General features: G+C 36.4%; 1 protein-coding gene across 2 annotated transcripts in view; it reads left to right on the plus strand.

The window, feature by feature from the left end:
- Positions 1-212: 212 nt before the first annotated feature.
- kcnn4 (potassium intermediate/small conductance calcium-activated channel, subfamily N, member 4) overlaps positions 213-15309 on the plus strand; it is a 37534-nt gene continuing 22437 nt past the window's right edge. For both annotated transcript variants that reach the window (XM_059338485.1, XM_059338486.1), the window contains exons 1-3: positions 213-936; positions 7075-7170; positions 11147-11583. In XM_059338485.1, the coding sequence (XP_059194468.1) occupies positions 532-936; positions 7075-7170; positions 11147-11583 (938 nt within the window). In that variant the 5' untranslated portion in view covers positions 213-531. The remainder of the gene's footprint in view (positions 937-7074; positions 7171-11146; positions 11584-15309) is intronic.

Genomic DNA, 15309 nt, shown 5'->3' on the forward strand with positions numbered 1-15309 from the left:
CGTTACCAATAAATACAAACATCTAACATGGGGTTTCTTCTTAAAACGTTTTTTTTTTCATCTACTTTTGTATTTAGAAAAATAAAGCAGGTAATCACGTGGTTTGTTCCTGGATAAATGAAATACATAATTTGTGCAACATCCTGTCTAAAGGGGTTTTCCCCCTTCACCAAATTGCATTTGATCCGATCACATATATACAAATATATAAAGAATAGTCTAAATTCCCATCTTGTTTAGTGACCATAACACGAGCAGCCTACACACAGAGATAAACACACATCGCACACATACAAAGAATTCATTTGGGGCAGACTGACGCACACTCTTAAAATAATAGCGCATGCATAGAGAAGTACATCCCTCACAGCCGTGTGCAGATGGCATCAGTGCGCGTAACCACGCAGCGCCGGCTGGTAGGAGTGTTAAGGTGAGGGTGTGTTGGAGGCCAAGTGGTTTTGCTAAACCCGCTACTTCGATGAGCGACAAACGAGAGAAGGGCCTGGTACACAGTGCGCCCATCATCGGACTATGCCTTCCCCAGCTCGGGAGGAAAGCAAAGGGGAGAGCGGACCGGCAGAGGACGGAGCGACCGACAGCGAGGACAGGGACAGAGGGACAGGCGGCCGTCTCGTGTGCGCTCTGGAGATGGAGATGACGAACCGCAGCCTGCACGGCGACTCCACGGTGGATTGCGTGAATTGCGATGGCTTGATCAAGCGGAACGGCGGGGACTCGGCTGAAGTGTCCGTGCCGCTGTCACTGCCCGGGAAGCGGACAGCTCACATGGAGGGAGACGACCTTTACAGACTGCGAGACAGAAAGTTTTTATTAGAGGATAAAAAGCGCCTGTGCGCATTGGCTCTGGGCACAGCTCTGCTCGGGATCCTGCTCACCATAATCCACGCAGAGATATGTCCCATCGTCTACACACCGGTAGGTTTAACATGTTTACTGCACTGAAGATGTTTATATCAGACTTCAACATTGACATTGGTGAGATTGGAAATGTTTGAAATGTGACACTTTGGTTTTGTTGGCACCCAACCTTAAAGCTGTAGCCTGACAGCATGTTCCCCGTCTGGGCTCCCACTGTGGTTCTCTTTATGATGCCTTCTGCTATCACATCATAACAAAAACTTGTGCTAATTGGATATTTTGCACTTTTGCACGCATTGCAGAGGGTTTAATTCCGTCCATGTGCACTTACATCCACAATGTCACAACATTTGGACAACATTACCTAGATTCACTCCGTGTTGCAGGCTGGTCAAGATATTTTAAGTGTTGGCTCTTGAACTCATCATCAAATAATCAAATAATAAACAAAATCACTGTCTTGCTTTCAGCTCATGCAGAGGAATTGAAGGTAACAACTCCTGCTGCTGCATCTCAACTCCTTATATCACAGTTACAGCTGCTCAAAGTAGTTTTTCTCAGACTTTAATATAAATAAAAACTAATTATTAAGTTATCTATTATTCGTGACCTATTTTAATCACTAAAGTGGTCATAACTGGTGCAGAAAAACCACCATTTGACAACTGGTTCTGTTTGTTGTCATAACTTCCTTGATTCGCAGGCAGCCCAGCTCCGTGCAGCACAACAGCAGAACCTGCACCTGGGCTTTGACCCCCCCTGACCCACTGATTAGTTAGTCCATTTCCAGACACACTATTTGGTAGCGCAGCCTCATGACATTAACATGCAGATCTCAGTGGATAACAATGCCAGGCCACACAATCAACAAATTATTAACTCCCCCTGACTTCCTACAGCACACGCCAGCTCCACATGTGGAAAAAAGTTCTCATGCAGGCCGCAAAAAAACATCAGACCAACTCCATGCTGTGAAGTCAGTGATTGATTACAGTGTCAAAGAGCCCCCACAATTCTAGCTACAATCTTTTGAGAAACCTGTGGAAATATGGCCTGACCTTCAGTGTTCAGAGAGTTGGGCGGTGTTCAGAAGCATGGTCGTGAAATTAACGGTGCTGGCACGAATACGACATTACTATTCCAGTTTACAAATAGGAACCAAGAACAGGTGTTGTGTGTCCATTCCTAACAACAGGCATCAGCTTCTGTACCATGGAAATGCTGATGCACTGGAAAAGTGTTCTTCACCACAGTTAAAGCATATTATTTTGGAGAGGCTGCATTGCTGATTTAACCATAGCTTATATAACTGTTTTCAGCATTCTTCTTCAAGCTTTATGTGAAGTCATGAGTGTGAGCTGTGACATCTTCCTCCCCTGAGGAACAAGACATTCTCTTAAGCCTGACATAAGCGCACTAAACTATTATTTACATATATTTTTTAAAGCCATTTTAAGTATACTGCAGAATATTTTCGAGCTGCCTAACTTGTAGGCGTATCGAAGCTAATGCCAGTCTACAAAGTTATATTTTAAGCTCACCTTTTCATGGTTATGCACAAGAAAAAACAGGGCTATTTATGGAACGTTTTTCCACATTTCACCTCTTCCCCTACAGCGAGATTGCTCAGAGTACTTCAGGCTATCTTTCCACATCATTTAGTGTATAATTAGAGTGTTTGCATGGCCAGTCTAGGAGCCTCTAGGTCTTGAGTTTGGCTGTGCTACAGCCTGGAGTGTGTACTTGGTCCTGGATGCGACCTTGTGTCCTCTTTTCTGCAACTATTTGATGACATTCCTGGGATAAGTTTTACAATCCAAAACAATGTCCATAAACTGAGGATGAATAGTATTTAAAATAATATTCCTTGATGTTTGGACAGGGGATTACTTTAATGAACTATATTTACATGTATGATAATAAAACAGTCCAAAAGTTATGCATGTTGTGGCAAAAACCTAGTTCGGCTTTAACAATTTCTGATCTATTCAGACATATAATACTGTTTAATCACTTGATGTACTAATACATCCTACACAGTCACAGCAATCATACAGGCTACCGTCATGTGACATACCTGATAGATATGGTCTTGTATGTATTAATTGCTGCTATTGTTCCTTTCTGACTCTGCACATCACTTTCCTTTCCGTTTAGCTACTTCATGCCTTCCTTCTCCTGTTATGATTTTACATGTTGATTGTTTTGAAGGTTGCCCAGAGCCAAGGGCAGATTAAATTGCAGATGCATAATGGACTACAATTTCCCTGCATGCTAGTTATGACTCATTAATTTTACTTGCCTGTCAATTGCTGAATCCCGACTTATACAACATAAATGTGTTCTAATTTTGACCGTCTCAATATAGTTGTATTTTTGGTTCAAATAAAAAGTCCTCAGCATTTTAGCTTTTCACCCTCATTTTCTGTAATACAACAGTAGGAAAAAGTGTTGCACACCCTGACCCTTTTTTTTTTTGATAATGTTTTGGCCCACTGGACTTCTTGAAGATTGACACAGTCATAAGTTGACTTTTTATTTGGGAAAACCTGGACCAGGTAAAACCAGTTTTACAAGGTGCAGTGAAATATGCTCCTCACCTGTTATGTGGTCTTAGAGGCCGAGGGAGCTGACACTTTTTGTTAACAAGCAAATCAGCAACACCTGTCCTGTAACAGTCTACCTGCAGCTCTTATCAATCATTTCAAAGGGAAATCACCTTGTGCAGTTTTTTGTTGGCATTAACTAAACCTACAAATGGCCCATTTGTTATGACTGTCCCACTGCAGCAGTATAATATTCTTGTAGGTCATTTTTCCTTAAGTTTATTAGAGGATATGTGTAGTTAAGCACAAGAATCTACATGAAAGCCAACAAAACCACACTGACTAACAAACCAAATTAGAAAACGTAAGTCAGATGTATGTAGTATTTCTTTGGCAACTATGTATTCATTGCAGTCCATAAAGCAAATCCCCTTTTGCTCTGGATTCAGTGTTTTATTTTTAGTCTTTTCTACTATCCCTTGGGTGGCCCGTCCTGGTGACGGTGGTGTCCATCCAAGACTATGAGAAACAACGTGTGTTAAGGTTAACTCAGGTTAGGTTCACCGGGCTTGAAATGACTGTTTCCAACATGAAAACATTACAAAAACAATTTCAGAAACTCGGCAAGAAACATGTTGTTGAACTCTCTGTTATGGAATGTGGTGAAATGTTGAGCTTTTGTGGGGTCTTCTAATTAGCCCTGGACGTAATGCAGTGGATGCTACGGGAGAAACTGTGGAAAACGACGTCCCTTGCCAACAGACGTCACACCATACCACCTACACGCTCAAGTTTCCTCAAGTTTGAAAGTTTGTAATTATCTTTTTTAACTGAAAACGGCAATAAACTGCACTTCCCGTTAAACATTTCCATTGACATCAGTTGCCCTGAGATGCATGAATGAAGGGAAGGTGCTCTTTAACCTGCTGAGAAGCCTGGTTCTTAATTCATCTGTGTCTCCAGCTGTCAGTTCGCTGGAATGGAAAGTATTTAATTACAAGCGCTCTCATTACGCTAATTGAGTGCTTTTTATGTACCCTTTTTCACAGTACATTAGAGAATCAATAATTCCACTTTCATTAGGCCAAAATACTGTAAACTTCTCATAAAGCTCCTTTTGGAAAGGTATGAATGACAGTTATGCAGTTATAACGCAATAGGATAGCAGGATATTCCATTTCAATATGTTCAAAATGATCTTTTACGGGGAGGAAATCTCTGATAAAACCTTTATTGTGATGATCACCATGGAGAGAATACAGGCTGAGAATGAGAACAACATTTTCTTACTTAGAGAGTATATTTTTCATATCATGCATGTAATGAATTCTAAATGTATACCATATCATGCACAAGAAGGTCTGCAACTATATCATTCTCATTCATGGTTAATGAAACCCAAGAATGTTGACTGTTAAACGCAGCAAAAAGCTGAAAAAGAAAGATTTTCTGCTCGATAAGTCATAACAAACTGTTCAACTAACTAATGGATTCATCATCTCATTGTTTCAGCACTACAGGTTAGTGAGGATATTTGGCCAAAATTAGCCCCAAAGTCAGCTCATGTTGCAAACTGACTGAGACACCTGCATGGTGCAGATGAAAAAAGCAGCTGTCCTGAACTGAAGAGACCTGTATTTAACCCCTTTATCAGGTGCAGAACTATATTTGGTAACTTCAGGTAATATTTTGAGAAAAAAGTTGCAAATTTACTAGATTAAAGTGGCAAATCAACAAGAAAAAAAGTCGCAGATTTAAGAGATTTAAAGTGGCAAATCTGTGCAAAAAAACGTTGCAGCTAGCATGACTCTGTCTGCCTACCAGCACATCCACAGTGCACTCATATGCATAATATATTTATAAACTTAAGAGTTAACCCTTTATCAGGCGAAGATCTATATTTGGTAACTTCAGTGGATATCAAAATGGGGTCGAGAAAAAAGTTGCACACTTACTAGAATAAAGTGGTAAATCTGCGCGAAAAAAGTCACCGATTTTGAGATTTAAAATGGCAAATCTACAAGAAAAAAGTTGCAGATTTAAGAGATTTAAAGTGGAGAATATACCAGAAAAAGTTGTTTTTTTCCCACTTCTTTCTCATAAATCTGTGATTTTTTTCCACGCAGATTTGCTACTTTAAATCTCTTATGTCTGCGACTTTTTTCTTGTAGATCTGCCACTTTAACCTAGTAAATTTGCAACTTTTTTTGAATTTTTGAATTTGCAACGATTGTGGGGAACCAAGTCCTTTTTGCAGTTTAGCAGCTTCTCTGTGTTGGTCCGTCCACACTGTCTGGGGGGAAACAGCTGTTCCAATTGTGAGAAAAGGAGCAAATCACTCAAATTCTCTTCATGGGCATCTTTTACTTACTGTTTGGTGCATGTTAGTGCATATCTTTAAGGGAATATGTTGAAATAATAATAATCTAAGGGGGAATGAGTTTTATTCTTCTTTCATTGCAGACATTGAATTTTTTAACATTGTCAATGCATAATGACTGAATTAGCTATTCACATATGAAATATTTCAGTTAGCTAGTTATTTGAAGAGAGCCTGGAAGAAGCCCTTCACTATGATATAACTCACTGTTGTTGCATTTCTATTCTTTCTTTTTCTATCCAGTGCACAAGCTGCAGTCTATGTGCTTAATGTGTTAAAAATTTCACATAAAAACACATATACATGTATATAAAACAATGATATTTGTTCCTTTCTTTTGATTTTGTATATGTGTTACTGCACCCTTGTCCATTCTTGTTTTGTTTTTTTACATCAATTGACTTTTTTTTGGCTAAATAACATACTATGTGTCATGTACACTGTAAAAAATGTCTGTAGATTTTACGGTGAAAAACTGCTAAAACATGACAGTAAAAGACCGTCAAGTAGTTTCAGTAACAATGAAACACTGTAAATGTATATATCAGCCAAAACAGTATTTTTTACATTTAAAAAAAATAAATACAGTACTCTACTGTAAACTACACTGGCACCATGTTTGTCGTACAAAAAATATACTTTAATATATATATACAAGCCGTCATTTTTGCATTTATTTTTTGTAAAAAATACTTTTTTTCACTGTTAAATGTACTAAACACCATATCTCTAACAGAAATATACTGTAATATTTAATGGTAAAATCTGGCATTTATAAAGTGTTTCTTGTCAATTATATGGCAGCATTTCTTTTGATGGAAAAACTTTTTATTTGTACGCTAAAATATGGATTAAAATGGCAATCTTAAACGGGAAATCAACAGTGCTAATACAATTTTACCGTAATATTACAAAAAGTTGCACCGTATTTATTACGGTAAAGTTCTGGCAACCACAGCTGCTGGTTTTTTACCGTAAAAACAACAGGTTTGTTTTTACAGTGTAAGTAGAGTGGCCTGTGGTGAGCATATGATACAAAGTCTGTTCTGATCTTTTATTTCAGTCGTTTTCTTTAAAGGTAATGTGAATCTCTCCTCGTATGACATAATTAACACTTGATACTGTAGTTCTCTGATACTTTCCACCCCTGTCATTGCCTCAGTGGGCAAAAGAAACGGTTCTATTTCATAAAAAGTCGATAATCAGCAAATATAAATGGAAAGAAATCACATCATCGTGCCTTATCTCCCTTGTCTCCATTTCCTGCAGGGCTCAAACATCGGCTTGATCATCAACTGTTCCATCAGCCTGTCCACCGGGTGTCTCCTGATGCTCATCATAGCTTTCCATTATAAGGACATCAGGGTGAGTTTGCCTTTTCCCCCGACAGTTTGGACGCCCTTATTGTGATGTGGTGAGAGAGCCTGTGTGTGTGTGTGCTTTGTGGCTCTTCAGGGCCTTGTTTTGTGAATCATCGATTTTTATACCAGTAAAAGTTTCTTTCAAATTACACTACTGGTCAAAAGTTTTAGAACACACCAACTTTTCCAGAAATGAATTGAAAATGATGCAGTTTAATGTCTCAGTGTACTCTGAAATGAATGCACATTTGCAACATTTAAAATTCTTGATTGAGCATGAGTGTTTTGAAAGTAAAAAAAAGATTCAAAATCACATTTTATGTTGGACTAAAGGACTAAAAAAAGACACAAAATGACCAAAAAAAGACACAAAATGACAAAAAAAGACACAAAATGACTTAAAAAAGACACAAAATTACCAAAAAAAGACACAAAAAGACACAAAATGACTTAAAAAAGACACAAAATGACCAAAAAAAAGACACAAAAAGACAAAATGACTTAAAAAAGACACAAAATGACCAAAAAAAGACACAAAAAGACACAAAATGACTTAAAAAAGACACAAAATGACCAAAAAAAGACACAAAAAGACACAAAATGACCAAAAAAAGACACAAAAAGACACAAAATGACTTACAAAGACATGAAAAGAATTCAAAAATGGACAAAATAGCCCAAGACTCCATAGAGTTAAGTTGTTAACCCATTTCTTGTTCCCTGAAAAAGTCCTTCTTGTATAATTCTGAAATGTACATTATTTTTTAGTTTTTGTTAACCTTACCTTTTTTTATTTACCTCTGGCAGTTCACCACTTACCTTTGTACCCTTTCAAGCTGTTCATTTGACTTGAACTGCTTGAATTTCAATAAAAAACTGGAGAAATGGACTGTTCTAAAACTTTTGACCGGTAGTGTATCTCGGTTAGAATGATACTTTGTTTGAGACACTTGAGGGCAATCGTTTTAGAAGGAGCTCTCGGTCCACTGATGGTAGCCTCAACATTGATTATCTGTTTTATATTTGCTCTGTGTGTGTGTGTGTGTGTGTGTGTAGCCCACACAGGCATGCACAATGCTGCAGCTGCACTACTTTTCCAATCCACATGGCTCGCTGCCGTTGTGTGTGAATTCAATATACATGCAGGGATTTGTTTGAAATTAAACAGAGTAAACCACTTTCATTTGCACACTCACCACACATGTGTTCAATAAAGTGCTGTAAGAACAACAAGTGCTGAAAGTTTGTTTTGTAGCAAGTCATGTGTGTCTGATACCAGCAGGATCTATGCAAGTGTGGAGACCAGATAAGGAGGCTCAGGGTGGGGACTGACACGCCTTATGTAGCTTTGAATATTGGGTGTCAGAAGGGACAAAAATAGTCGAGCCAAGAACATCAATATTCTTCAAATCAGTAGAGCAAAGAGGAGAAAGTTTATCTGCTTATTGTCCTTTACTTTCTACAACAAACTGAGTGACAGTGAAGCTTTATATTGAGGGAATTAACGCTAATTTTCTCTCGGATAAACCAGCTATTCTCAACCCAGCCAATCGCCAAATCATTTGGGAAGTCAGCTCTGTCTCCACTGTATTAAAGTGTTCATGTGTTTTAGTCTTTTTGGTCATTTAATGTCTTTTTTTTGGTCATTTTGTGTCTTTTTTTGTAATTTTGTGTCTTTTTTGGTCATTTTGTGGTCAATTTGTGTCTTTTTTTGGTCATTTTGGTAATTTTGTGGTCAATTTGTGTCTTTTTTTGGTCATTTTGTGTCTTTTTTTTGTCATTTTGTGTCTTTTTTGGTCATTTTGTTTCTTTTTTGGGTGATCTGAACTGTGCGTGTGAGATTCTGTTCAGTGAGCGGGGGTCACAGGCAACATGCATGTTAAATTGGGGGTCGCGACTCAAAAAGGTTGAGAACTACTGGGATAAACTACCGATAAAAACAAGTTTTCCTCCCAGTTTTCTGTTGAATATCTGTGGTTTCATATTTTTGTAGGCTTAAAAAACACTTCCTTATTAGAGACCCTTATAAACATGATATACTGGAGAGAACTGTGTATTTTTTTTAGCTTAAGATGCAAAACACATGCACACAGACAAGTTTGCATATACTAGCTAAAGTTTTGTGTGATCCAGTGAACAACATATTGGACTGGATCCTTTTTATAATCAAACAAAGGTACAAATAAAGATTTTATTGAGCAATATTGGCCTAACACAGACATGTCGATGTCTATTGGTATCGGAGTATATGTTTTGTAATGGTGTCATATAGCCATGTATTGAATTTGTATTTAGTATTTATTTAAATGGTCATCAACTGTACTAAAGTTCTGCTATTTATTCAGCTGTTCATTTCATTTTATATTTATTCTTTACTTGGTTGAGAGTGAAATAGCCTACACAAATCCAGCTTTCGTCCATTTATACCCCTCCAGGCTTTTGTAGACTTTTAAAAACTCTGGAGCAGGATGAGGGAAAGTTGATCAGGTAACTAGCTGTCTGGATACTGCAGGTCTGTTTCAGCTGTTTCAAGACTCTAAAATCACCCCACGGTTATATAGAGGTTAAAAAACTTTTAATCCAACAAGTTCTACAATGTATCATTCAATACCCTTCGAAAACACGCAGTGAATGGCTTGAAATTAATGTGCCATTCAACACGTCTCCACTGTGTTTTAGTCTTTTTGGTCATTTAATGTCTTTTTTTTGGCCATTTTGTGTGTTTTTTTTGTCATTTTGTGTCTTTTTTGGTAATTTTGTGTTTTTTTTTAGTCATTTTGTGTCTTTTTTGTGGTCATTTTGTGTCTTTTTTGGTCATTTATTGTCTTTTGTGGTCTTTTTGTGTCTTTTTTTGATCATTTTGTGTCTTTTTTTGTGTCATTTTGTCTGGTTTTTTTGTAATTTTGTGTCTTTTTTTGGTCATTTTGTGATCTGAACTGTGCGTGTGAGATTCTGTTCAGTGAACGGGGGTCGCGGACAACATGCATATTAAATTGGGGGTCGCGACTCAAAAAGGTTGAGAACTACTGCTATAGACTGACCCCGGCCCCCCATCACAGAAAGAAAAGCTGATGTGGCCCCCACCGAAAAAAGTTTGGGGACCCCTGCAATAATTAACCCAATAATGTGAGTGTTATTTCCCAGGTTTCCATCAACACTTTATAACTTCCTTCTCTCCTGCTCCACCTTTCAGCTGTTTGTGATTGACCACATTGACCCGAGATGATTTCTGGGGGTCCCCAAATCATTTTGGAAGTCAGCTCTGTCTCCACTGTGTTTTAGTCTTTTTGGTAATTTAATGTCCTTTTTTTGGTAATTTGGTGGGTTTTTTTTGTCATTTTGTGTCTTTTTTGGTAATTTTGTGTTTTTTTTTGATCATTTTGTGTCTTTCTTTTTTTTTGTGGTCAATTTGTGTCTTTTTTGGTAATTTTGTGTCTTTTTTTTGGTAATTTTGTGTCTTTTTTGGTCATTTATTGTCTTTTGTGGTCTTTTTGTGTCTTTTTTTGGTCATTTTGTGTCTTTTTGGTAATTTTGTGTCTTTTTTGATCATTTTGTGTCTTTTTTATTTTGTGGTCAATTTGTGTCTTTTTTGGTAATTTTGTGTCTTTTTTTGGTCATTTTGTGTCTTTTTTATTTAGTGGTCAATTTGTGTCTTTTTTGGTCATTTTGTGTCTTTTTTTTGGTGTCATTTTGTCTCTTTTTTTGTAATTTTGTGTCTTTTTTTGGTCATTTTGTGATCTGAACTGTGCGTGTGAGATTCTGTTCAGTGAACGGGGGTCGTGGACAATATGCATATTAAATTGGGGGTCGCGACTCAAAAAGGTTGAGAACTACTGTTATAGACTCACAGAAAGAAAAGCTGATGTGGCCCCCACCGAAAAAAGTTTGGGGACCCCTGCTTTAACCCAATAATGTGAGTGTTATTTCCCAGGTTTCCATCAACACTTTATAACTTCCTTCTCTCCTGCTCCACCTTTCAGCTGTTTGTGATTGACCACAACCAGGTGGACTGGCGCATCGCTATGACCAGCCACAGGGTCCTTGTGATCACGCTGGAGCTGCTGGTCTGTGTCATCCATCCTGTTGGCACCTACTGGGAGGTGGGCCTGGATGCAAACTCCTCTTCCTCGGCTCCGCTGTGTGTCATCGACCACCAGGGCGAGCCTCTGATGGACATGGAGCTGCTGTTGTCCGTGCTGATGTTCCTCCGCTTGTACTTGGTGCACAGAGCAATCCTGCTGCACAGCAAAGTGCTGCTGAGCGCCTCCTACAGGAGCATCGGCTCGCTCAACAACATCAACTTCACCTTCCGCTTCGTCCTGAAGATACTGATGAACAAATACCCGGCGCGCACACTGCTCGTCTTCATCCTCTTCTTCTGGCTCACTGCGTCCTGGATGCTTACTCTGTGTGAGAGGTAGGTAGATATATATATATGTGTGTGTGAAGTTACACAATAACCGGTATGATATTATGTGTTCACTACTGGTCAAAAGTTTTAGAACACACCAACTTCTCCAGAATTTAATTGAAAATGATGCAGTTTAATGTCTCAGTGTACTCTGAAATGAATGCACATTTGCAACATTTAAAATTCTTTATTGAGCATGATAGTGTTTTGAAAGTAAAAAAAAGATTCAAAATCACATTTTATGTTGGACTAAAGGACTAAAAAAAGACACAAAATGACCAAAAAAAGACACAAAATGACAAAAAAAGACACAAAATGACAAAAAAGACACCTAAAGACACAAAATGACTAAAAAAGACACAAAATGACAGAAAAAAGACACAAAAAGACACAAAATGACCAAAAAAAGACACAAAATGACTAAAAAAGACACAAAATGACAGAAAAAAGACACAAAAAGACACAAAATAAGTCAGTATTTATATCTTCTACGTCAACTCATGCTACAATATTTGGTACTTATAACATTTCTTATCTTATCTATCTTAAATAATTTACACATTAGCACTTTCCGTAATGCTTTATATTAAGGTCCTTGTAATAACCATTAATTAACAAGTAATAAGGCCCTTGTAAGTCCTTACAAGATGCTTATTAACATTACTGTGTGTTTATAAGCTTATATAAGTGTTAATAATGGCATTATAATACAGCTAATAGCAGGCTATAAGAGATTTATAATAAGAACATTAATAAAAGCCTCATGAGTATCTTATAATTCTTAATAATAGCATTACAAACACCCATAACCCACCCATTATGTCTTTGCCATGCCTTTATTAATCTTTTGTTTGCTTATTGATATTAAAATATACTTTATTGCTCATCTATTATACGTTAACTATGCACTTGTTAACAGTTAACTATGATTTTTGCAGCTAAAGGGATCTAAAGTGAGAACAATGCCTTATTACTTGTTAATTAATGGTTATTACAAGGACCTTAATATAAAGCGTGACCGCACTTTCTGTTTATTTTGTAACTGACATAAAAAAAGGAACAAAATACGTATATATAGTATCAAAATACTCCCAGTGAGAATTCCCAGTAACACAAACTAACTAACCAATGAGACCAGCATCTCCCGTCTCCTGCAAGGTAAAATCACTGGTTTTGTCAGTGGAGTCTGGTTGCTTCCACGTCAGAATCTGCTGTCTGATAGCTAGATTAAACAGTGAAAATACTCTAAATATAACATACACATTCTACTCACTTAGAAATATCCTTATTTTTGAAAGAAAAGCTGATTTTTTTAAAAATTAAAATGACAGACATACAGTCCAGACACAATGGTTAGGTGGTAAATAAATATTAAAGCTGGAAACATAGTTTGCCAATGCCAATAAACATAGTTTATACAGTAAATAAATCCACTGTGTTTTAGTCTTTTTGGTCATTTAATGTCTTTTTTTTGGTCATTTTGTGTTTTTTTTGTCATTTTGTGTCTTTTTTGGTAATTTTGTGGGTTTTTTTAGTCATTTTGTGTCTTTTTTTGTGGTCATTTTGTGTCTTTTTTGGTCATTTATTGTCTTTTGTGGTCTTTTTGTGTCTTTTTTTGGTAATTTTGTGTCTTTTTTTGGTAATTTTGTGTCTTTTTTTGATCATTTTGTGTCTTTTTTTGATCGTTTTGTGTCTTTTTTTGATCATTTTGTGGTCAATTTGTGTCTTTTTTGGTAATTTTGTGTCTTTTTTTGGTCATTTTGTGTCTTTTTTTGTGTCGTTTTGTCTCTCTTTTTTGTAATTTTGTGTCTTTTTTAAAGCTGGAAACGGCTGATTTTCTTATGAAAGATCTATTATATATTGTCAGCAAACATCACTCCTGTGCTCCAGTGGCACATTGTGTTAATTCATGTTTATAGTGTTGAAAGGCTGATTGATCGTTAAAACACCTGAGCATTATGTTAGCACAGCTGAAAACTGTTTTGTGTTGATTTGAGAAGCAATAAATGATCCTTCTTCAGGCTAGTTGAGTATCTAGAGGTGAAGTTGGAGCTTTGTGCAGGTTAAAATGATTATTTCTACCCTTGTCAATGTCTTTACTATATTTTGAGTGACTTTTGTTTGTTTTCATGGAAAACAACACAGACATTTTCTTTTTTTTTTCAAACTTCTCTTTATTGTTTTTTTTTCTTTCGTTCACATACAAAAATAAAGAATGTACATATTCATTTATGCTTAAAATCAACACGAAAGAACAGAATTATAGTAGAAAAATAAAAGCAATAAAAAAAACCCACAAAAAACAAAACAAACAAACCAAAAAAAAAACCTAGGTGGAGTCAAATCAAATATCAAAACAAAAAAAAGGTTTACAAATAAAAAAGATTTCAATATTAATAATACAACTCGGAGGATGTCAAATTTTCCAAAATTTACATTTGTTAACTTTTCACGGGGTTATATTTAGTATAATAATCCATAAATGGCTGCCATATTGTGTAAAAGGTATCTATCTTACCTCTCAGGGTGAATTTTATTTTTTCTTACTGCAAATGTTTCATTATATCATTCATTAAAGTTTGATAGACTGGAGGAAACAACACAGACATTTTCTAAGTGACCCCAAACTTTTGAGCAGTACTGTACATGATGTTGATTTTTTCAGTGGCTAAATTACATTTTGCTGTTGCCCCGTCCACAGCAGTACACAGCAAAATCGGGAGTGTTAATTCAACTCACAGAGTGTTAAATTTAACACTTTTTCTGAGTTTATATAGTTCTCACGGACTCTGAGTTAAAATTACACTTTGAAAAGTGTTAATATTTTAACTCTTTAATAGTGTTAAATATTTGACACCCTTGGTGTTGTTTTATGACACCACATAAGTGCACTTTAAACTCTAAATCGTGTGTTAATTAGAGTGTTAATTTTTAACATACATCGTGTTATTTTATGACACATTTAAGTGTATTTTTAACGCTAAAATCGTGTTTTTCCCTTTCAGTGTGAGTGTTAATATTTAACATACACTGTGTTACTTTGACACATTAAAGTGTATTTTTTAACCCTAAAATCATGTTATTTCCTTTCACTAATGTGATAATTAACATTCATTGTTTTGTTTTATGATACATTAAAAGAGCATTCTGTCTTTAGCCGAACATACAAGTCACAAAATCTGAAAATCAACTCCAACTGAAGTGAATCTAACTCAGGTGTTAACATGTAACTCGCTTGTGTTAAAGTGTTAAAACAACTCCAAAATCAACACCCACTAACTCAAAATTATTAACACTGAAAAAGCAACACTACAGATTTTTCTGTGCAGGCTACATTTCTTAGCTTTAGCACCAGTACTGCCTGCTTCTACAACACCTACTGGAGCTAATATGCTAACTATGGATACCTGATATAACTTCACTTTTCAAAAAGTTTAACTATGCCTTTGTTTGACGCAATTTTTCCATCATACAGGATTAATATATTTTTTCTCCAGAACTTTTATCAGAGCAACAAAATAAAGTAAATGTGTGTATAAAGGCTCATCATAAAATGTCCCCAGCCTGCAACAGTAATGTTCTTTTCATATTTCAGAGTATAATGATCTTTTTCTAGTTTTATGAGTCTGCTGTTCCAGCTCAACAAATATTGACTGGACTCAACACGCAGAAAAAGTAACAGCAAAAGAATGCCGGTTGTTTGCTTTCCACAATAAAAAGAAATAAATAATA

Source organism: Centropristis striata, chromosome 8 (genome assembly GCF_030273125.1).
Source record: "Centropristis striata isolate RG_2023a ecotype Rhode Island chromosome 8, C.striata_1.0, whole genome shotgun sequence".
NCBI lineage: Eukaryota > Metazoa > Chordata > Actinopteri > Perciformes > Serranidae > Centropristis > Centropristis striata.